Raw genomic sequence first — 24,351 nt, forward strand, 5'->3', positions numbered from 1 at the left:
TCTTTTGTATTATTGCATGTATTTTATTTTTTCTCTTTTTTCCTATTAAATTGTATTACTGACTTGGAGTCTCGCACTGGTTTTGCTTTCAAACCAACACAGGTTTGCAATATTTGCGACAGCTGCAGTGAAATATCCCGTGTAAGCATTAAGCCTTTGATAATCAATTGTTAAACGTCAGCTCCTGTCTGTTTTTTTTTTTTACTAGCCAAACAGAATTGTAAGCACAATGCATCTTAAATGCAATGCCTTTTGCTCTAAATTTTTACTTACATCAAAGCACATTTTAGCAGTGTAACATATGATACTTTTTCACAAAAGCCAGTTAAACAATTTCGATTTTTTTTTAACTTTAGTTTTTCAGCTTCTGTAGGCGTAATTAAAGAGGGTTCAATGAATTTCAAAGATTGTCTTTCTGCTCCTACAGACAGAGGGGCTATTCTTATCAGAAAACCATTATGCAGGAATGCACCAGCTGGGCCCCAAAGTTCCACCAGCACTTAAGGTTTGTTTTCTTTTTCCTGTTGTGCTGCAAAGGAATTGGAAGCCTGTTTTTTTCCTCTCTGTAGAAGGTCTGGGTTTAAATCTGCCACTTTCCCCTCCACTTTGCTTGCAAGACATCTCTCTGAATTTCCAAAGCCAAGGCAGTTCTCCATAGTCCATTTCTTTTGGGTGGATTATGTTTAACAGTTCTCAACTGTTCGTTGAGGGACGTTTTGGGGGGGGGAATTGTGGAGTTTTTTCATTGTGGTTTTTTGTTTGTTTTTTTTTTTTAAAGGAGGTTTCTGCATTTCAACATTTGAGCTTCTTTCACGATATTTCCAGCCCATTTCTGTTCTCATTTTAAAAACAACATTATTTCGAGGTTCCATTGTGTAGCCATTTTTCTCCAGAATCTAGTTTATACAATGGCTACTATTGATGACAATACTTCTTCAAATACTCCCTGGTAGCTGTTCCCCCAGGGGGCTCACCATTTTTTTCCCCCAGTGTCTCAAAATGCAATCAAGTGGGGACTTCTTATAATGCCCCCTTTAGATTGTCCACTGCCCATCGCTAAACAGGGGCCCAAAAAATGTTACAGTACAATACAAAACAGTTACACAAATACAAAACAATTTTCAATCAATAATAACAAAATCAAATACCAAATTCTGGAATACCAAATAACTCACCCACAGCGCTGGAAAATCCACACATCTCATGTGGGCAGGGTTCCCAGAAAGAATGCCTTATTAACAGGTGGGATCTTACCTGTGTCCCAGGCTGGACCGGGGATCTGTGGTCTCCTTCAGGCAAGTCCCAGTGCTGGCATGAAGATCCAGAGATCCCAGGATCAAGGGGAAATCAGTCAGTGTCCCATCTGGGGTGCCAATTCTGATAGCAAAATCGGCCAGACAGAAACTAACACAGTTTTTGTCAGGAAAATTAATCCACAAACACCAGAGGTTTATGTCCAAAAAGGAGACAGAGGAGTCCTTTTTGCTTTATTCGAATAAAGGGAGAGGCCATGGGACATTCCCCTGGGATCTCTCAAATTTTCGGAGGACACAGCCTCCTTTTTATCCTATTTTCCCGGCCGCATTTCCCTCTCTCTTTCCCCATTGGCTGAGGTACTTGAGAGGCACAGACTTCCCGGAACGCCTGATACCTGAAATTCCCCTCTAATGTATAACCCTCCCTTTTAATTTTTAATTCTTATAGAATTCATAGTTTTCCCCCCGTTGCTTCTTTCATCTTTCGATATCCAATTTCATTTATCAGCAGCCCTACAGTTTGTTTGTAAAGGCAAATATCTCTTTCCATTCATCAATCAGTGGAATCCATCCCATTGTTTCTTTTATCTCTCAGTGCTAGCCTTATCTACAGGCTGATCCACAACTCATTTGTAAAGACAAATTCAACATTCCTCTTCTCAGTTTTGAATATTAGAAAGCAGGCATTCTTTATTGCAGCGTGCTGGACATGAGGAGAATTTTTTCCTCTAATCTCGTGTAACCTGAGACAGACAAGTAAGGCTTTTTATTATACATATTGTTTACATATTCTTCAGGTATCCTTGCTTGCTTGATGTATATCCATTGTCCTGTTTTGCATAGTCCCATTCCTATCAGAAGTCCTTATTTGGTCCTCGGGGGTCTCTTTCGGGGTCTCTGGTGGTCTGTTCCCCAAATTGTGGTGTCTTCTGGTTGACCCCTGTTTTTAAACATGCACAATTTGTTTCTAGCATATAGCAAGGTTGGTTTTATCTTATCTATGCCTCCAGAGCTCAGTCTGCATTTTCCAGGACTTTCCAAGGTTGTTTTGTCATAGAATGTGGTAATGTATAATTTTTCTTATCAACTGGCTTCCCTTGATCAACTGGGTGGACAACCTTGTCATAACCATTTATCACTTTAGATTTAAGGAGCAAATAACTAAAATCCAAAGTGTTCTGCACTCTTTGTTTAGTTTGAATTTTTTGGCCAATGCACTAATAAATGTTATAGTTTAGGTTTGCTAATTATAATATACTCATTTTCTGTTGTGAGATAGAATTAGGAGCAGAAGCAAGGCAGGCCTAAAACCTAAAGGGGTATAAGAAAAACTTTATTAACAACACAAAGAAAATAATAAATTCGAAATAAGATCTTCAGACCACTCCCTCCTCCCCCTTCCCACACCTTCTTAACAACAACATACAGAGACACTTTAGTCAGTTCCCAACTTCAATAATCTTATTCAGTTCCCTTCAGGGAAAGGAGTTTCCTTTTGTTGGGCTATAGAGATTTTCTTCCCAGGAGAAAAAAAACCCCACAGTTCTCTTTTGACTTCACTTTTCACGAATAGCAGCCATCCGGGAATCTGCAAATCGTGAAACTCCTCCCAACTTCACAGCCTTCCCAGAGCTGTGCTTGTGGGCTATGTCAAACTCATGGGGTATTACTTTTAAGGATGAGCGGTTCAAAAGCAAAAGTTCTCTTCATCTTTCTTTTCTCTGTTCATACTTCATTCTCGGGAACAGAGACCCCCTTTTTGTCTCGGGGCAAAGGATCTTCCAAGCACTTCAACTCCCCCATGTTTCTTCCATGGTTTATAGGAATTTTTAGTGTAGTACAGTCCACTCCTATAGCTTAAAAAGGATTTTTCAGCCAACTTTCATGGCGTCTCCTCATTCTCCTTCCACCTAAAAACTTAGCTCTTGCTTCACTGTCTTTGGTGTATTTTGTCTAATTTTTTCCCCTCACTCAAGGGAGGATAGAAGATCTGCAAGTCTTATCTGAGCATTAGAAGGGTTAAAATTTTACACAAGAAGTTGCAGGGGCTGAGCCAGGCCATGCCGGAGCTGTGTTAGGATCTCAGGCCGCCCAGGCCGCGCTGAGGGGGGAGGCCGGACGAAAACTGCAAAGTCCAGCCAGGGGGGAAAAACGGTGACAAGCCTCTGGCTTCACGGCTACCTTCCGGCGCCGCCCGCGACCGCACCCAGCTCCAGCCCCGGGCTGGGGGTCCTCCTTCTACCTTGCCCAGCAAGCAAAGGCGTGGGGGGCTCCGCCAAAACGGGGCCCAGCTGCCTCCCCCCAGGCCGTATAGGTGGCCGGGCGGGCTCGGCCACCCCGCAGCTGCTCTGAGCTGCCAGCAGAGGCCGGGCTCCCGCCGAGCAGCGGCCACGTGGGGAAAGGAGGGAAGGCTAGGATCTTAACAATGGGCTTCTCTTCCCCCGGCCATCAGGGCCCCTAGTTGAAAACGGGGCCCAGCGGCCTCCCGAGCCCACCTCTGCCTGGCTCAGGCGAAGGGCTCGGGCCAGGTTGACGTTAGCTTGAGAAAGGCAGGAAATGAAAGAAGGTTTTTTTTCTGGGGTATGCTTTAAATTTGTTTCACGGAGCAAACGAACTTTTCCAGTTGGTTTTTCAGGCTGTCAATAACTAAACAAGCCTTCAATTGGTCCCATCAACTCACAGAGGAAGTTCTCATGGAGAAAAACTTCTGTGTGTGTGTGCGCTCCCCCAAGTGCCTTCAACGCATAACCAGCACATGCACCTATATTCATATTCTTTTTGCCAAGGGATATGTACCACACTGTTTGCACTAAAATTTAGAGATCAATTTATCAGACTTTTCAGTACCCACTCGTACTTACCAGCCTTCCCCCTCTTTGAAAGTTCAATGAGCCTCAATGGAATTAGTGCTCCTGAATGATTATAGACACTATATGAATTATTAACAGAATGAAGCTTAGTTTTGAATACAGGCTCCTATCCCATCTGACAACAATTTATACAGTCAATGATTTGATAGAACAATGAGAGATTTCTCGTTCCATACTTTCCTCCTCAGATCTATTGAGTTAAATTAAACAAGCCTTTGTGGAGATTAAAAAAGCAAATGAATGCAAAAGGGGCCATCAGAATCACTAAGTACTAGAATCAATATGGTTATCCTTCCTAAAATACTCTCACCCTGACAATATCACAAATCTGGACACATTCTCCCCAAATATCCAGTTCCAAGGTGCATTCACAAAACATGCATACAAAAAAAACTCATCCCCAAACTGAACAAACTTTTTATGATGCAGTTGATTTGACTTTAATACAAAAAGGTAGAAAAATATAACTTTGATGATTTAAAACAGCTCCACAATTAAAAAAAATAAAAATCATCCTGGCACATGAAGGCCCAGAACATGGGCCTTATCAGAAGCATATATAGTGGCAGCAGTAATTATTATGTATTATTCACCAGCAAAGATAGCTTCTTTCAAGTCAACAGGTGCTGTTCTGCTCTGTACTTTTGTTTTTCCTTGGGAAAGTTACATATGGCATATATGACATTCATATTTGGATACAGACCCTGACATCTCTGCCCAGGCCTCCTGATGAAGATTTTAACAAAACAATGCAGTCGGTACACTGGCTGTATTAGAACAGATCCACTGGAAATAACTTCTGTAGCCAAAAGGAGAAAAAACAACCCAAAACCCACAACAGAACAAAACCTTTTAAAGTTCACTACTATTTCTTTCATACCCTTTTAAGCATGTTGTTGTTTGGTGACATCTTTATCTGCTCATCAGGTAGTTATCTGTATTCCAGCTCTTCATGCTTCTCCGACCTCAGTAAGTCATTTTAAAGTCAATATGTCAAAATAAGAAATAAGGAGGTTAGAATGGTTTAAGAAAAAAAAAATCTATAGTATTAGTTTTGCATCCCAACTGCCACAGGGGCACTTTTAAGTTACAGCAATAACTAAAACCAATGAACTACCACAAAAAGTATTTCCTTCTGTACATGATTTTTATTATTTACATAATATAGCAGAGCATAGATGCTGGATAGTGTGATTATGTGCAATACCTAAGTATGAACTATCTGTACATGCTTGCATATCTGATAACTAAATTGAAAGAACAAATTTAAAGCAAAAGCTTGATTTTTAATAGTGAACTAAAAAACTAAGATTGAAGACTGCAATAAAAATCATATGTAGCATCTTGTGTACATACACATGAGGAGGCATTACACTAGTCTACACTATACTCAATTATATAAAAAACCACCACAAGTTTCATACACCACAAAACCCCCTTCCATTATAACACAGAAATGATATTACCAGACAAGCATCAGTGAACTATACTGTCCTTTCGAGTTATTATACAAAGCTGTAGATAACGGAGCCCATGCAATACACACAAGAACACTACAATCCTACGCCCAAATACAATTAAAAATGATAAAGCAGCCTTCCAAGAGTGGTTTCAGCACCCACTTAAGTCTACAGGAGTCATGTTGGGTATGATTCCCATACACAACAATTGTTACATTTAAAACTTTTTCTTTTTTAACTGAAAAAAAGCTCCTAATAGTCTTTTGAACCTAGAATGTGCTGAATTTAAGAAGCACATGAATAATAAATTGCTTGAATACTTCTGCAACTTACATAGATGCATGTGTCACTTGATAGAGTTGCTGTGGTATGTCTAAAAATCCCATCCATAGCTTTTGTTTTCTAAGTCAATCTTAGCACAATATTGTGCTACACAACTTTATTAGCTATGCAAGGAAAAGCAGACAACTGTTGCAGTACAGTTCTTAAGTTTCTAACAGGACATTTCCTTTGGGAAATTATTATAATGTTCATTATTCTAAAGTTAATGTTATCTGTTGTAAAATAGTTTTCTTCTCATACATATCTGATTTTTTTCCATTTTCCTCATTGCAATTGCTAAATGACTTCTTATTAAATGTGGCACCAACACTCATCTTACTGGATGGTAGAGCCCTCTACATGCCATATTCTGCTGGAATACAATGAAGGATGGAAACTAAAAGTAGAATAAGATTTTAAATGGATAGAAGTAGACCATGAGCCTTTCTGACATATCCTTCTCCCAAACAGGCAGTCTTTGGCTAGTCATAAACACCTTGAACATCACAAAAGGCAGATCTGCTGCAAACATGAAGTAAACATCTGTTTAGCATATGTGAATTAGAGCTTATCTTCCGTGCATGTGTATTCCTGTGCAGGTTCTAGCCATCCAATAATATTCTGAGGAGAGCATATACATTTTTAAGGACTGTATCTATCCAATTCTGCCTGTAACACCCAAACATTGTAAAAAGCCATTAAGACAGACAAAGCTAAAATTAAAAATTTGGAGAACAAAGGAAAATGGCCATGCATCTGCTATGTAATGCTTTCATAGGGGATATTAAAATAAAACAAATAAAAGTCATTTTTTTTCACAAATAGACTAGTTTATATTCTCTGGATTTTTTCAGCCACCACAACTGGATTCTCTTTCCTGATTTTTGCTGCAGCTTCTGCTTTGTAATCATACGGACAGTTATGCATGTCAGAATAACGGTGAAGTCCACAAAATAAGTTTCCACATCGGCAATCAAACCCTATATAAAGAAAAGGAAAAGCAACATCACTAGGAAGCTTCAGACTTAAGAAAGCCATAAATTAAGGGCTTAGCCAGTTGTGGTGGTTTGTAAAAATTTCCTGAAATTTTTCCCTGCCCAGACCTGGGCAGCCTCCTTTGAACCTGATAAAGACCAATCAGTGTCTGATTTTTAATACTGACACATTGTTACATGTGATAAATGTGATTCGTGCTAATTAAATTGTAACTATATTAACAAAATTGTATTTAGATCAATAAAAGACTATTGTTACCGAGTGAAAGGGGGGGAGATGGGTGATACAGGATAAAAGACATCTCCCAGATGTTGGGAGTCGAAGAAGGAGGTTAGAAGAAAGTCAGATAAGAATACTAGAAGGACGGAGGTCTGATAAGCGGCATCTAGAAATACAGCTTCAACCTTGAAGCTGTCAAAAATGGAATGATTCCAAGCATGGGACTTTAATTAAAGTCATGTTATGGAAAACATCTGCTCAGTCACACAGGGTGCCTGCGCTACCTGCAGGTCACACCTAGGTCACTGATGAAGATGATGAGCCTTCACCGGAAATAAGACCCTTAAAAGGATAAGAGACCCCCTAACCCATTAGTAGAGCATGCGCTGTGCAGTATAGTTACGTAGATCTTAGGAATAGAAACTAGGAGGAGCTTTCTAGAAACTTTTGTAGCCTATAGTATATAAGTGGGATTGTTAGCCCAAATGCTTTGGTACGAGAGGAAGGGCAGGCCCCTCCCCGTACCCCCGGTCGGTTTTGCTTATGCTTTATACGAACCTCAATTATACTAAAACACTTACTCTCAAATTTTATCCATTCCAAATTATACAATTGTAATACTTTACTTAGATGGTATTTAGTTTCAATAATTTTTGTAATCATCTTTAATACTTCTGATTGTATTCATTTAGAATTGTTACTATTAAAAATTTGTTGTTACTTTTAATCTTTGTTGTTTGTTTAATTGGAAAAATAGAAAACCATTCATAACAATTTGGTGCCGAAACCCGGGAACTCCAGTCCAGGTGAAGAGTGGCTAGTTTTGGGAAGGAGCTCCCCACCAGTTGTTAAGGTGGTCCCAAGGCTAGACCAGGCTCTCCTGGAGAAGGAGTTCCAAATTAAAATAAAGCATAAGCAAAAGAAGCTAGCTACAAAGAGGCGCGCCAGAAGAAGGCTCCCGTGGGAACGCCGGCAGAAAGGGAAAGGTGCCCGTAAAACGTCTTGTGCACAAGAACCCTGTGTGAAAACGGGCTGTGTGAGTATCACGGGGTTGGGTAAAGGGGGCGGCTGTGTGCTTGTGTGTGAGAAATGTCTGAGACGGCTGCCTAAGCCGAAGTGATTGGGACCTCCTCGTACCGCGGTTCCGTCTCTCCGCGAGGAGAACGGCCGGGAGCGGAGGGAAGCGACTGGGGAGAGCGAGTGAATACCCCGGGAGGGACCGGAAAGGAAAGTCCCAGTCTGAGAATTCCCAGGAGAGAAGGGAATGAATAAGTTAGGTTCAACTATTTGTTGGGAAGATAAAAGGTGGAAGTTTTAGTAAGTGACCAAGAAGGACTGTGAAGAGTAGTCAGAAAGAGAAGCTAAGGAGGAAAGGATAGAAAAAAGAAGGAATTAGGTGGTTAGGAAACAAGTGGTTGGCAAAAAAGTGAGATAGTGCATATTAAAGGAAGGAGTTGAACCGCAGAACAAGTGAGGGAGAGCCAGGAAGCTGTTGCCGCCAGAGATGGGCCAGAAAAAAAGTAAAATCTCTGACCCAGGGGTTGTGAATTATGAGAATAGTTCACGAGAACCCGGTGTGCCTGGGAACCGAGAGGGGGTTTCCCAGAAGGGGAGCGAGACTCCTCAGGACAGCCCCCTGGGAATCATGTTACAATACTGGGATACAAGTGAATCCCGGAGAGGAAAAAGTAAGCAGAAAATGATACAGTACTGTATGTTTGAGTGGACAAAAGAAAAGATCCGTGCAGACAATTTATACTGGCCAGAGTTTGGATCATGTGAGGATTGGATTTGTCAGGCTTTAAATCTATATGTGAATTCAAAAGAACCTTTTAACCAGGAGGAAAGTGAGTATGCTGCCTTGTGGCTTCCAGAAGGGGAGGGTAAATTTATAGTTCAAAAGCAGGAAAAGGAAGGTTATTCATTATACCCTTTGCTAACAAAAAGACATGCAGTAAAAAAGGACCGGCTGGAGCCATGGGACCCGTTAGATCACCTCCCACCCCCATACAGACAGCCTGTCCAGCCTGTCCAGCCCCTGGTCCCTGATGCACCCCCTATTCAGGACGAGCCAGTAGCACACAGAACTAGAGGCAGAAGGGGACAGGAGGAAGAAAGTGACAAAGAGGACGAGGGAACAGGAAGGGAGGATAGATTATACCCTCTTAGAGAGGTTCCAATGGCAAATCTGGCCCCAGGGCAGGGACCTATTGGTTACGTGAGTGTTCCCCTGAACACTGGGGATGTTAGGGAATTTAAGAAAGTGAGAGGAATGTTGAATTTGTCTTTACAAATGAGTTGTGGATCAGCCTGTAGATAAGGCTAGCACTGAGAGATAAAAGAAACAATGGGATGGATTCCACTGATTGATGAATGGAAAGAGATATCTGCCTTTACAAACAAACTGTAGGGCTGCTGATAAATGAAATTGGATATCGAAAGATGAAAGAAGCAACGGGGGGAAAACTATGAATTCTATAAGAATTAAAAATTAAAAGGCAGGGTTATACATTAAAGGGGAATTTCAGGTATCAGGCGTTCCGGGAAGTCTGTGCCTCTCAAGTACCTAAGCCAATGGGGAAAGAGAGAGGGAAATGCGGCCGGGAAAATAGGATAAAAAGGAGGCTGTGTCCTCCAAAAATTTGAGAGATCCCAGGGGAATGTCCCATGGCCTCTCCCTTTATTCGAATAAAGCAAAAAGGACTCCTCTGTCTCCTTTTTGGACATAAACCTCTGGTGTTTGTGGATTAATTTTCCTGACAATTTGGGGGCTCGTCCGGGATCTTTCCACCGTCCGGGGCGGCGGGCGGCGAGCGGAGCTGAAGGCGCGCCTCACCCAGTTTGGGTGATCAGCTCCCCTTGGTGCCGGCCGGCACCGGGCGATTGATTGGGTTCCCGAGACTGTCCAGGAGACAGACGAGTGGCGGACCAGGGGGGTCCGTGAAGAATCCGCAGGGAAGGACCACTGAAAATCTCACCGGTGAGTAAAATGGGATCTTCGGGGAGCAAACCTGGGAGGGCACCCATGGAGGGTAGCACAGGTAAACCTGAGAGTGCACCCATGGAGGGTAGCACAGGTAAAATGGTGCACCCAGAGAGGGTTGGAAAGGTAAAGCCGCGAAGGGGCTCCGGCAAATGGGATGACGATCCCATAATACCCCCGGAGAGTCCCTTGGGGTGAATGCTGAGGTCTTGGGAGAGATTGTATATTCACCCAGAAGTAACTATGGAAATTATGGTAAAATATTGTTATTTTGTGTGGCCAGAGTATAAGTTGGCAAGGGGACTTATATGGCTACTTATGGAACAGATAAAATTCATTTGTGTCGAATTTTGTGAAGGTATTTAGAGGAAAGTGGTGAGGATTGGAATGTTTTTCAGCACCTTCCCCCGTCTTGTCCTCCAGTGTTGCTAGCTGACCCAGAGCCAGCTGCAGGTCGTCTGTATCCTCAACTTTCAGAGCAAGGGGATCAGGGAAATGTTATTCCTACAGCCTCACCTGAGAAGGATAATGGTGTAGGGGGAGGGGAGCAGCATGTTGTATCACCCCCCAGAACTAGAAGAGGAACTCAGTTTAGGGCATCAGAAGCCCCCCAAGAGACAGGGGTACACCAGATGCCACTCTGTCAAGTTCCTTTGGGGGGTCAAGGGGGAGGATTTGGGTTTGTAATTGTACCACTTACTACCCAGGATATAAGAGGGTTGCAAAAAGAATTACCCCCATATTTGGATGATCCCATAGGGGTGGGGGAAAAGATAGAGGAATATTTGGGAAATGCGGATTATACATGGAAGGATTGGGATTTTCTTTTGGGAATTTTGTTTGAGTCATCAGAGAAACGAATGATTTTGCTGAAAGCTCGGCAGCTGTGGGAGGATGAAGATCCACAAGCAGCAGGGGGGGCTGGACCCAATGCACCTACGGTGGGTGATGCCATCCCCCAGGCAGACCCCCAGTGGGACCCAAATAACCAGGCCAGTCTTGCTCACCGTGATTGCCGTGCTTATTTAATTAGGGCAATCAAGTCAGTGGCTCCCAGAACGAACAACAGAGCTAAGGCTCTGTCGTTGGAACAGGAGAAACAGGAAAGCCCTCATTGGTTGGAGAGGATTAGGGATGCCTTGAGGAAGCACGGGGGGATGGATCCTGAAGGGCCAGCCTTCAACACATTGCTTAAAGTACAATTTGTTAAGAAAGCCTGGCCTGATATACGGAAGGGGTACAAAAAGATAAAAAGTGGCAAAATAAGCCTCTAAAGGAATTGGTTAGAAAACCGCAGCAGATATGTGTAAGAAGGGATGAGGAAAAGGCAGAAGCTAAAGCAAAGATGATGGCAGAGTTTTTGCAGCCCCAGAGGAATAAACCGCAGGGTCCAAGGGGTCCCCAGGGACAGAGGGGACGGGGTCGGCCACAAGGAAGTGGCAGAGGGATTCCCTCCTCGGCAGGGGACAGCCGACCCAAACAGCGGCTGGGGAAGAACCAGTGTGCTGTCTGCAGGGCAGAAGGGCATTGGAAAAACGAGTGTCCGCAAAAACAACTGGACCCTCAGGAGGAGGAAGTCCAGAGAATAATAGAAATGGATTGTTAGGGGTGTCAGGGGCTCCTATTATACCAAAGACCCACCACTCAAGAGCCCTTAATAACTTTTAAGGTGGGTCCGGATCGAGAGGAGGTGTGTTTTTTGGTAGACACGGGGGCGTCTCGGTCCACCTTAAATTTTATACCTAAGGGGGGGAAATTGTCAAAAAGATCCTTGGTTATTCAAGGAGTAAGCGGGAAGGATGAGCGAGTGCATTTTATTCAACCGCTGTTAATAGATGTGGGGGACAGATTTGAACTGCATGAATTCTTGTTTGTTCCTAATTGTGATTGTAATTTACTGGGAAGAGATTTGATGGCTAGAATGGGAATGCAAATTAGTATTGTACGAAGTGACACGGAGTCCGAAACTGTGATATCTTTGTGTAAAATGTCTGAAAAGGCTTATGCTAAAATAAATCCAGAAGTATGGGCAGCTCCAGGGAAATATGGGAAACTGGACATAGAGCCTCTCCAAATTACTTTGAAGCAACCAGGACAAGTGGTGTCTAAAAAGCAATGCCCTCTTTCAAGGGAGGGAAAGAAGGGGTTACAGCCTGTTATTGAGTCCCTGCTAAAAGCAGGTCTTTTAGAGCCGTGTATGTCTCCCTATAACACTCCTATCCTGCCGGTTAAGAAACCAGATGGGACCTACAGAATGGTGCAGGATTTAAGAATAATAAATGATATTGTCAAACCAAGGCATCCCACAGTTCCAGATCCATACACAATCCTGAATCAAATCCCTTCTTCACATCAGTATTATTCTGTACTGGATTTGAAGGATGCTTTCTGGGGGTGTCCAATCACAGAAGATAGTAAACAGTATTTTGCTTTTGAGTGGGAACAAGAGAAAGGAGCGAAAATGATAAAACAACAATTGCCATGGACAGTACTCCCTCAAGGATATACAGAGTCACCAATTCTGTTTGGGCAAGCTTTGCAGAAAATATTAAGAGAGTTTACTCCACCCTTAGGAGTCAAGTTGTTGCAGTATGTAGATGATTTACTCTTATCAGGGGAACAGGAAAAGGTGGTTGAAGAGGCTACTGTAAAGCTGCTTAATTTTCTTGCAAAAAAGGGACTTAGAGTATCCAAAAAGAAAGCACAGTTGGTAGAAAAGAAGGTCAAATATTTGGGACACATTCTGTCCGAAGGGTTACGGTGTATTGATCCAGAAAGGATACAAGGGATTTTACAGGTACCATTACCCCAGACTAAAAAGGAGTTACGGCAGTTTTTAGGGTTGGTGGGGTACTGTAGAGCATGGATTGAGGATTTTTCTGTGGTGGCCAGACCTTTATATAACTTTTTAACTCAAAACAGTCCTAATGTCGTGGTATGGACACCAGAAGGAGAGAAGAGCTTTAAGAAATTAAAAGACAAATTGGTTAAGGCCCCAGTCTTGGCTCTTCCAGATGCAGAAAAAGAATTTCAGCTATATGTGGATGTCAAACAGGGTCATGCTAAAGGAATTTTGGTGCAAGAGCATGGGGGAACACGGAGGCCTGTTGCCTATTTTTCTAAATTGTTAGACCCGGTGGCCAGAGGCTGGCCCCATTGTCTGCAGAACTGTGCAGCCACAGCTCTGATGGTGGCTGAAGCCCGAAAGCTGACAAGGGGAGGGTATCTCATTGTTAAAGTCCCACATCAGATTAAAGCTTTGTTAACTGAAAGAGCCTCTAAGTGGATGACGAGTGCTCGATTATTACAGTATGAATCTTGTTTAATGGAACAGGAGGATTTAGAATTTAAAGGTGGGGAAATTTTTAATCCAGCCTCTTATTTAAATGGCCCTGGAGAAAAGGGGGGCCAGGAAGAAATCCATGATTGTATCCAGGTTATAGACCTCCAGACACGGGTTAGAGAAGATCTACGGGATATTCCCTGGCCTGAGGGAGAGAATGTGTTCATTGATGGGTCCTCCAAGGTGGTAGAAGGGAAACGATTTACAGGATACTCTATCGTGAATGGGAAACAATTAAAGGAAGGGGGGAGGTTACCACACACCTGGTCAGCTCAGACAGCAGAGCTGTATGCGCTTGTGAGAGCCTGTGAATTATACCAGGACAAGACAGTAAATATCTTTACTGATTCTAAATATGCATATGCGGTAATACATGCATTTGGAAAACTATGGGAAGAAAGAGGTTTATTAAGCTGCAGAGGACAGACATTAGCTCACGAGAACTTAATCTCTCGCCTATTGGAGGCAGTGAATTTACCAAAAAAAGGTGGCGATAATCCACATTAAGGGGCATCAGGCAGGATGGTCGGAGGAGGCAATAGGAAACCGACTGGCTGATGAAGAAGCTCTCAAAGCTGCATTGTTGCCAGAAGTCTCTAAGATCCTGCCTTTGCTCCCAGTAACTGCACCGCTGCCAGAGAAACTCTCTTTTCCACCAGAAGAACTTGAAATAATTAAAAAGAGTGGGGCAGAGGAAAGAGAAAATAATTGGTTTACAAGGGATGGTAAGCAGTGGATACCAAAAGCTCTAGCCTTACAATTGTTAAAACAGCTTCATGAAGGAAGTCATTGGGGCTCCCGAGGACTGGCAGACGCCTTCCTCAAAATGAACACTGCTGTTGGTCTCTTTAGCCTGGCAAAGCGAGCCACTGAAGGCTGTTTGACTTGTGCTAAAACCAACAACAAAGTTACAAAGAAACTGGCCAGGGGAGGGAGGCGTTGGGCAGTACGTCCCTTCCAGAGATGCCAGGTGGATTTTACTGAAATGCCTCGAGTGGCAAGATTTAAATATCTTCTGGTAATAGTATGTCAATTAACCGGGTGGCCAGAAGCATTTCCAACTGTGTCAGCAACTACAGGATCAGTTGTTAAAATATTTTTGGAACAAAAAAATTCCAAGATATGGGATGGTGGAAGCGATAGATTCAGATAGGGAAAGTCATTTTACAGGAAAAATTCTTCAAGGAGTTATGACTGCTTTAGGAATACGGTGGAACCTCCATACCCCCTGGCACCCACAGAGTTCGGGCCAGGTTGAGAGGATGAATGGAGAAATAAAGAAACATCTCCTGAAGCTGGTGATAGAAACTAAAATGCCATGGGTACGGCTCCTGCCCCTGGCTTTAGCAAGGATAAGAGCCAGACCCAGGGGAGATATTAAGTTATCTCCCTTTGAATTGATGTTTGGAATTCCTTACCCTTGTAATTCTCAGCCGAGTGGGGGGATAGAGATAAGTGATGTGTATTTGAAACAATATGTGGCTCGGATACTGTCTCTTGTGAAATCTCTTCGACAGGAAGCTCAGCTGGCACAGACCCTGCCTTTGGACTTTGCTGTTCACAACATCCAACCGGGACACTGGGTCCTAGTTAAGGAGTGGAAAGAAGCACCACTGGTGGCGAAGTGGCGTGGACCTTTCCAGGTGTTGCTGAGCACAGACACAGCCGTCCAGACAGCTGAACACGGCTGGACCCATCACACTCGGGCCAAGGTCTCTGCAGCCCCAGAGATTTGGACATCTCAGCTGGAGGAGAAGGACGGGAAGCCGCGACTGACACTCCGCAGGAGTGGACTGGAGCAGCAGCCAGTGCGTCGACATCGGGGGAAGCCTCGTGTGCCCACCCACAGAGTGCCTGCTGAAATAGTTTGTGTGGGCATCCCTCCTCTCAGATCTCCAGTCACTGGGGGCCAACCCTTGCTGTCATTGTTTTCTTTATGTTAAGCTGTTTCTGTGCCTTCACTCGCCACAAGTGGTGTGAAAGACAACGTGAAAGTAAAAATTAAGTTAGGAAATTAGATTACACAATCAGAATGTTTCTCTTAATAATGTTACCTTTATATTATCAGTTAGGTTGGAGCCAAGAATGGGAAAATAATTGTTTTGACCTTAGGAGAAAAAGTAGCAAAAACCTTTATGGGAATGGGACATGTTTTCTTGGCTACCTGGTGGACTATAGGTTAAACAATTACTTTTTTTCCTCTTATGTGCTGTAGCAACTCTAATCTTTTTACCATGCACGATCCCTTGCTTAGTACAACTTATTCAACATGTGATCAAAGGGATGCAGGTAATAGCCACGCCTACTGATCCAGAAATGGTTACAAAAGGACAAAAATTGATGTCACTCCAAATAATTACAAAACCAAAAAAAAAAAAAAAAAAAAAGACTCAGGAACAAAAAATTAAGTAAATGATAGCTAAAGTTTGTAAAGACAATTATTAAAAATAAAAGAGGAGGGATTGAGAGGAATGTTGAATTTGTCTTTACAAATGAGTTGTGGATCAGCCTGTAGATAAGGCTAGCACTGAGAGATAAAAGAAACAATGGGATGGATTCCACTGATTGATGAATGGAAAGAGATATTTGCCTTTACAAACAAACTGTAGGGCTGCTGATAAATGAAATTGGATATCGAAAGATGAAAGAAGCAACGGGGGGAAAACTATGAATTCTATAAGAATTAAAAATTAAAAGGCAGGGTTATACATTAAAGGGGAATTTCAGGTATCAGGCGTTCCGGGAAGTCTGTGCCTCTCAAGTACCTAAGCCAATGGGGAAAGAGAGAGGGAAATGCGGCCGGGAAAATAGGATAAAAAGGAGGCTGTGTCCTCCAAAAATTTGAGAGATCCCAGGGGAATGTCCCATGGCCTCTCCCTTTATTCGAATAAAGCAAAAAGGACTCCTCTGTCTCCTTTTTGGACATAAACCTCTGGTGTTTGTGGATTAATTTTCCTGACAGAAAGAGATGGGCAGGATGCTAGAAGATCCTATTGGAGTAGCAAAGAGGCTAGATCAGTTTTTGGGACCGAATATTTATACCTGGGTGGAATTGCAGTCTATTTTAGGAATCCTGTTTACCGTGGAAGAGAGAGAAATGATTAGACAGTCAGGAATGCGGGCCTGGAATAGGGATCATCAGGGGCCAGATCAGGGAGATCAAAAATGGCCTATGGTAGATCCAAATTGGAATAATCAGGAGGCAGAACACAGGCAAAATATGAGGGATTTCAGGTGGATGATTATCCAAGGAATTCGGGGAGCAGTGCCCAGGGGACAAAATATAGGAAAAGCTCTGAGTGAACACCAAGGGAAAGATGAGTCCCCAGCAGAATGGTTAGAGAAATTAAGAAAGGATTTGCAATTATACTCAGGCATAGACCCCAATACTCCAGCAGGGCAGGTTCTGTTAAAAACACAATTTGTAGCCAACTCCTGGGGGGACATCAGAAAGAAACTGGAGAAATTGGAAGATTGGCAGGATAGGGGGCTTCAGGAGTTGTTAAGGGAGGCACAAAAAGTGTATGTTAGACGAGATGAAGAAAAGCAAAAAACAAAAGCCAGGATCCTAATGGCAGTAGTTAAAGAAACACAAGCAGCCACAAACACAAAAGATCCAGTAGGAGAGGATAAAAAGAAAAGATCAGGACTTCATTCAGAAAACAGTAGACCTATGTGCTTCTCTTGTCACAAAAGGGGACATTTACAAAATTCTTGTCCTGTTTCCAGGAGTACAGGTCCTATTTGTTTCTATTGTCACCAAAAAGGACATGTGCTGAAAGTCTGCAGAAAGAGGCAGAAGGATGAAAAGATGTTTAAAGAGGATTAGGGGGGTCAGGGGCTCATTTATTTAATGGGGACCAAAACATCAAAAGAGCCCTTGATAAAATTAAAAGTAGGTCCTCAAGGTGAAGAAATTACATTTTTAGTAGATACAGGGGCTTCTAGGTCCACAGTAAAAAATCTGCCTCAAGATTGTAGAGTTAGCTCCGAGCATGTCCCAGTAGTAGGGGTTAAAGGGGAAGTTTTTCAGGTTCCCGTAATTAAAGATGTACAAATAGAATCTGATATGAAATTCGAGTTGAATGATTTATTACTAATACCAGAGGCAGATAACAACTTGTTAGGAAGGGATTTAATCATAGCCCTGGGAATTCAAATAAAGCCCTGTGAAGGACAACTTAAAATTTATTCTTTAACTGAAAAAGATAATCAGGAAATTAGTGACACAGTGTGGTATTCTGGAGAAGTGGGAAAATTAAACATTCAGCCCCTAAGCATTGAAATACAGAATCCAGAAGTCCCCATTCGAGTAAAACAATATCCAATATCACTAGAGAGTCGGAGGGGATTGAAACCAATAATCGAGAATTTGAGCCACCAAGGGATATTAGAACCTTGCATGTCAGCACATAATACTCCCATTCTGCCTGTAAAGAAGCCTGATGGCAGTTACCGACTAGTTCAGGATCTCAGGGCAATCAATCAAAGAACCATTACTCGTTTTCCTGTGGTGGCTAATCCATATACTTTACTAAGCCAATTGGCCCCTAATTATACTTGGTATAGTGTAGTAGATTTAAAGGATGCCTTTTGGACTTGCCCTCTGGATGAGAGTAGCCGGGACTATTTTGCCTTTGAGTGGGAGGACCCAGACACAGGCAGAAGAGAACAGCTTAGGTGGACGGTAATACCCCAAGGTTTCACTGAGTCACCAAACCTTTTTGGGAGAGCATTAGAAGATCTCTTGAAGTCTTTTGAGTTACCAAAAGGGATTAAGTTGTTACAGTATGTAGATGATTTGTTATTAGCTGGAGAAACTGAAGAAGACACTAGGAAAGGGACTATCCAGCTTTTACATTTTTTAGGAAAAAATGGGTTAAAAATATCCAGGTCAAAGTTACAATTTGTGGAGTCAGAAGTACGTTATTTAGGTCATTGGATCAGCAGAGGAAGAAAAAAATTAGACCCTGAAAGGGTTTCAGGAATTTTAAATATGGGACCCCCAAGGACTAAAAGAGAAATAAGACAGTTTTTGGGTCTTTTGGGCTATTGCAGACAGTGGATAGAGGGATTTAGTGGGAAAGTAAAATTCTTATATGAAAAATTGACTACAAATCACTTGAAATGGAATGAAAAGGATCAAGAAAATTTTGAGCAAGTTAAAGAAGCCCTTCTGCAAGCTCCTGTTTTAAGCCTTCCTGATTTAGACAGGCCATTTCAATTATTTGTTAACACAATTGATCAAACAGCTTATGGAGTATTGACTCAGGATTGGGCAGGAAGCAGAAAGCCAGTGGGATATTATTCCAAATTGCTTGATCCAGTTAGCAAGGGCTGGCCAACATGCTTACAAGCTCTGGTAGCAACAGCATTGTTAGTAGAAGAGGCCCGAAAAATAACTTTTGGGGCACCACTAGAAGTATACACTCCCCATAACATAAGGGGAATTCTTGCTCAAAAGGCTGAAAAATGGTTAACTGACAGTCGAATATTAAAGTATGAAGCTATTTTAATAACCTCTCCAGAATTAGAATTGAAGGTAACAAATGTACAAAGCCCAGTGCAGTTTCTGTACGGGGACCCAGGGGAAAAATTAATACATGATTACATAGAAGTTATAGAATTACAAACAAAAATACGTCCAGATTTAAGGGAACAGGAATTACGAACAGGAGAAAAATTATTTATTGATGGATCATCTCGAGTAGTAAGTGGGAAAAGAAAATCTGGATATGCCATAATTAGTGGAGAACAATTAGAAGTGAAAGAATCTGGTCCTCTTAACTCATCCTGGTCAGCACAAGCCTGTGAACTTTATGCATTACTCCGTGCATTGTTGCTATTAAAAGATCGAGAGGGAACCATATACACGGACTCAAAGTATGCTTATGGGATTGTGCATACCTTTGGAAAAATCTGGAAAGAAAGGGGATTTGTAAACACTCAAGGGAAAGGATTAATACACCAAAGATTAGTCAGTGAAATACTTGAGGCTTTAAAAGGTCCAAAAAAGATAGCAGTTGTACACGTAAAAAGACACCAGAGGGGGAGAGACATTAAAACAAGAGGAAACAATTTGGCAGATGATGAAGCAAAAAGAGCTGCCCTAAGGGAAAACAACAGTGTAATTATGACTTTTAAAGAGACAGGAGCACAAACTGAAACACCATACTTTTCTTTAACAGAGATAGAAGCTATAAAGAAACTAGGGGCAACCATGAAGGAAGAAGAATGGATTCTACCAGATGGTAGAAAAATAGTCCCAAAACCTATAGCCCGACAGATCCTGGACAATTTACATCGAAGAACTCACTGGGGCACAAGAGCACTTTGTGACCACTTTTTAAAATTTTATGGGTGTATAGGAATATTTGAAATTGGAAAACAAATTACACAAGGATGTCTCACATGTCAGAAAGTGAATAAAAAAGTGTTGAGGAGTCCCCCCTCTGGAGGTCGTCGGACAGCCTATCGGCCATTCGAAAAGATCCAAGTTGACTTTACTGAATTACCTAAAGTAGGCAGGTGGAAATATCTGCTGGTTATAGTAGATCAGTTGACTCAGTGGGTAGAAGCATTCCCTGTGGCTAGAGCCACAGCTCAAACAGTAGCTAAAATTTTATTGGAGCATATTATTCCACGATTTGGAATAATACAAGTTATTGATTCAGATCAGGGCACTCATTTTACTTCAAGAATAATTAAAAATTTAAGCCAAGCATTAGGAATTGCCTGGGAATACCATACCCCATGGCATCCTGAAAGTTCTGGATGTGTTGAAAGGATGAATCAAACTATTAAACAACAACTAACTAAATTAGTGATAGAAACTAAATTACCATGGACCAGATGCCTTCCTTTAGCTCTGTTAAATATAAGAACCAAGCCCCACTCTGAAACTGGGATCTCACCATATGAGATGTTATATGGATTGCCTTACCCCCAAGGCATGACAATGGATCCCTCCCTGGTCGGGGACAAAACCATTCAAGGGTATCTTACAACCATCACAAACAACTTAAGGGAATTAAGAGAGAAAGGCATTTTAGCACAAACCACTCCTCTCGATTTTCCAATACATTCCATCAGACCAGGACAATATGTATTGATAAAATGCTGGAAAGGAGAAAGTTTAGAACCTCGGTGAGAGGGACCATTTCTGGTTCTTTTAACCACAGAAGCAGCAGTCCGAACAGCAGAAAAAGGTTGGACTCATGCTTCAAGAGTAAAAGGACCAATACAAAACAAAGGGTGGAAAATTATTTCAGCACCAGGAGACCTAAAAATCAAATTAAAAAGGGAATTTGAAGACTGATTAATTGTAATAACTTCATGATTAGGCGGAAAGGAAAACTTGACACCACAAAGCAGTATTAATAAGAAACTGGCATAAAGTCATTGTATTTGGGGACCAAAAGGGAGGTGTGATAGAGATATATATATAAGAGAAAGATATTATTGTATGTTGTTATTGCTTAGAATATCAATTAAAATTGCTTTGAGACATTATATTGTTAAAGTCTAGACATCCTGGATTGGCTGCCAACTGCAACCCCATTAAGTTCAGAAGCTGAACAGCGCCAATGGAAAAGAATCAGACGCCTCCTTGATCAGTGGGAAAATCCCAGACAAATTGAAAAGTTTCTCCGGACTTTCCGACCACCAACGTTAACCAATTTATTTGAAGAACTGCAACTCAAGAGAAAGAGACTGGTAACACCTATTATTGAGGAGGCCCAAAAACAATTAGAACATTGGCAATGTCGTACTCATGGCTTAGAATGCCGCCCATGGATTTGTATTCTTTGCACTTGCTGTTTTAATTCATGGTGGAGAGTAACTAGGGCAAAAGAAAAAAAGAGACAATTGCTTTGTTTCAGTTGTTCAGGGCGTATGCATGATCAGCTAACGACAGAAAAATTTTTAGTGACTTCTATGGGAAACCATTAAGACATGAAAACGGGACCTTTTATGCCGCAATTCAACTAATAGAGAATCAGGACCAACTACTCCTTGCCATATTAACTTTTGTGCAGGCTAAAGAACAAGCAATCCAAAATATTATAAATCAGAGTATCATAACTGGCAATTGCTGTGGAGAAGAAGTCTATGTGCCACGTAGTAAATACGTCTCACCAGCAAATTGGCATCGCGAGTATATCTACTGGTGGAAAAGAAGGTTTAGAAAACCAAAAAGAAGAACTATTTAATTGAAATAGTGTAATTTTGTTGTGGTTGGCATATCTCTGGAGCTTTACTAAATTGGGGGAAAAAAAATAAAATAAAATAAAAAAAATTAGCTAATCAATCTAGGGAAAGAGATAAGGCAGTGCTGCAGAACTATAAATATTTTGTGCCATCTTTGGAACAGAAAAAGTTAAAATAGATCGTGCGAACCTTATGAGGCCAAGGGTACCAAAGAAAAATAAATCCCAGGATAAAAACTTTGCTACCGAGAAGATGGACATCTCGGCCCTTGGCTGCAACCCAAGGGGCCTTGAGACAGGTAGAAAGTTAAAATTCCTGAGGATTCTTTTCATGGTGCTTACAATAATACCCCTAGCAACTGGCCAGAACCGTAAGACTGCATGGAATGGAAAAGAACAGGCCATGCAGGAACAAATTACAAGACGACAAACCACTCAAGAAGCAGAAATAAAGACACGAACCCTTCCTGATCCCTGTGACAAATGCAATCAATCCATGTGGGTCAAGAATAAGATGGAATCAGTATTTGTGGCACACCCATATATTAGTGCAGCTTGTTATGATCATAACAGCTTCTTAGAAATTTGTGTAAAAAGTTCAAAATTGTATTGGGTAAGAAAAAATTTGGGATTCAGGGGACGAGCTCCTTACCCTAATGATAATCAACTCTGTCCTAGATACGAACATTTTTTGTGTTTTGAAAAGGATGAAAAAGGAAAAGGGCCAAAGAAAAAACTAATTGGAAAACAAAAAGAAACAATGAAGGATAGGGAAATAATCAAAAGGAAAGAGTTAGAAGAACTGGATGAGCTGTATAAACAATTAAAACAGCACTATAGCGACTGGGATTTGCCAACTTCAAACAAAAATTTGTTTGTAGATCTGATGCAAGAAATTGCCACCGAATTAGGATTATCTAAATGTTTTGTTTGTGGAGGACTTAGGATGGCTGAAAGATGGCCATGGAGAGGTGAGGGTTTGGCTCCAGAACAATTTTTAAAATGGAATCATACACAAATTTCTAAGACCCTAAGACGGCCTGAAGGCTGGGTCCTGAGTCATCAAGTCATTGGAACAGTTTATATAACTCGGGAAGGGAGAAAATACACTGAAGTGGTAGGATATACTCCTTGCCTATCTACTTTAGTAGTAAATTCAGACAATAACACAAAGACCTGGCGACCCAAGAGTCCTACTGGATATTGGGGAATAGCAAAAGAAATGAATTGCAAGTGGAATAATCAAACTAATTTGTGCTGGCATAACAGTTCTGGAGCTAACCCCTACCAATCCATAAAAGACTTGAAATCTTATTGGGAACAACCAGAAAATACAAAAGAAAGATGGAAAGCCCCTGATGGAATATATTGGATTTGTGGGCAACGAGCATACAGTGAACTACCCCGAAAATGGGAGGGAACTTGTACCTTAGGGATTATACGACCCTCCTTCTTTGTCATACCAAGGTCTAAGGGCGATGTACTAGGAACACCACTTTATGAAACCTTAGAAAGAAAAAAAAGAGAATTAAATCTCGACTTTCCAATGGCGGGAGGAAACCAAAAATGGAAAGATGAAGAATGGCCTGCAGAAAGAATTATAGCATACTATGAACCTGCTACTTGGGCTCAGGATGGGTCTTGGGGATATAGAACTCCAATTTACCTATTAAACCGGTTGATAAGGCTCCAGGCTGTAGTAGAAGTCGTCTCGAACCACACAGCAGACGCTTTAAAGTTGTTGGCCAAACAGCATTCACAAATGCGAGCATTTGTATATCAAAACAGAATTGCCCTAGACTACCTGTTGGCAGAAGAAGGAGGAGTTTGTGGGAGGTTTAATGAATCTGAGTGTTGTGTGGAAATAGATGACCACGGGGAAGCCATCACCAGACTTGCTGACGAAATTAAAAGAGTGGCACATGTACCAGTTCAAAAATGGAATTCTATCCTGAAAGCTGACTGGTGGGATAATCTTTTTGGGGGTGTGTGGTGGAAAAAATTAGGATTCATGCTATTATGTTCTGTTTTAGGTCTATTGTTTCTGCCTTGCATGATACCATGTCTAATCAGACTAATACACTCAGTAATTCAAGGAATGCAACTTACAGCCATGCCTATAGATCCAGAATTAACAACAAAAGGAAAAATAAACTCCTTAATGGTACTGAAAGCGCAATCTAATCGCACGCAAGGAAAAGAGGTCGAAAAAGTAGTGACTGAATGCAAAGAGAATACCCTGGCACGGGAAATGTTAATCAAATTTGAAAAGGAGTGTGAAAAGCTGGAAACCGCACGAAAAATGTTAGAAAAAAATGGAGGCTAGTATGAAGGAACATAGACAATACCAAGTAACAACCTTCTAAAGCACGAATCAAAATGATTTAAAAAAAAAGAAATGGGGGAATTGTGATAAATGTGATTTGTGCTAATTAAATTGTAACTATATTAACAAAATTGTATTTAGATCAATAAAAGACTATTGTTACCGAGTGAAAGGGGGGGAGATGGGTGATACAGGATAAAAGACATCTCCCAGATGTTGGGAGTCGAAGAAGGAGGTTAGAAGAAAGTCAGATAAGAATACTAGAAGGACGGAGGTCTGATAAGCGGCATCTAGAAATACAGCTTCAACCTTGAAGCTGTCAAAAATGGAATGATTCCAAGCATGGGACTTAATTAAAGTCATGTTA

The 24,351-nt window shown here is 41.6% G+C and overlaps 1 protein-coding gene across 4 annotated transcripts in view; it reads right to left on the bottom strand.

The window, feature by feature from the left end:
* Window positions 1-4,541: 4,541 nt before the first annotated feature.
* LOC148220360 (AN1-type zinc finger protein 5-like) overlaps window positions 4,542-24,351 on the bottom strand; it is a 43,690-nt gene continuing 23,880 nt past the window's right edge. For 2 of the 4 annotated variants that reach the window (XM_088155453.1, XM_088155452.1), the window contains one exon: window positions 5,255-6,887. In XM_088155453.1, coding sequence (XP_088011579.1) covers window positions 6,739-6,887 — 149 coding nt within the window. In that variant the 3' untranslated portion in view covers window positions 5,255-6,738. Of the gene's footprint in view, window positions 6,888-23,086; window positions 23,165-23,324; window positions 23,463-24,351 lie in introns of all 4 variants that reach the window. The other 2 variants (XR_015798835.1, XM_088155451.1) reach the window with 2 other exon arrangements.

Source organism: Sturnus vulgaris, chromosome W, assembly GCF_052056855.1.
Source record: "Sturnus vulgaris isolate bStuVul1 chromosome W, bStuVul1.hap1, whole genome shotgun sequence".
Lineage (NCBI taxonomy): Eukaryota > Metazoa > Chordata > Aves > Passeriformes > Sturnidae > Sturnus > Sturnus vulgaris.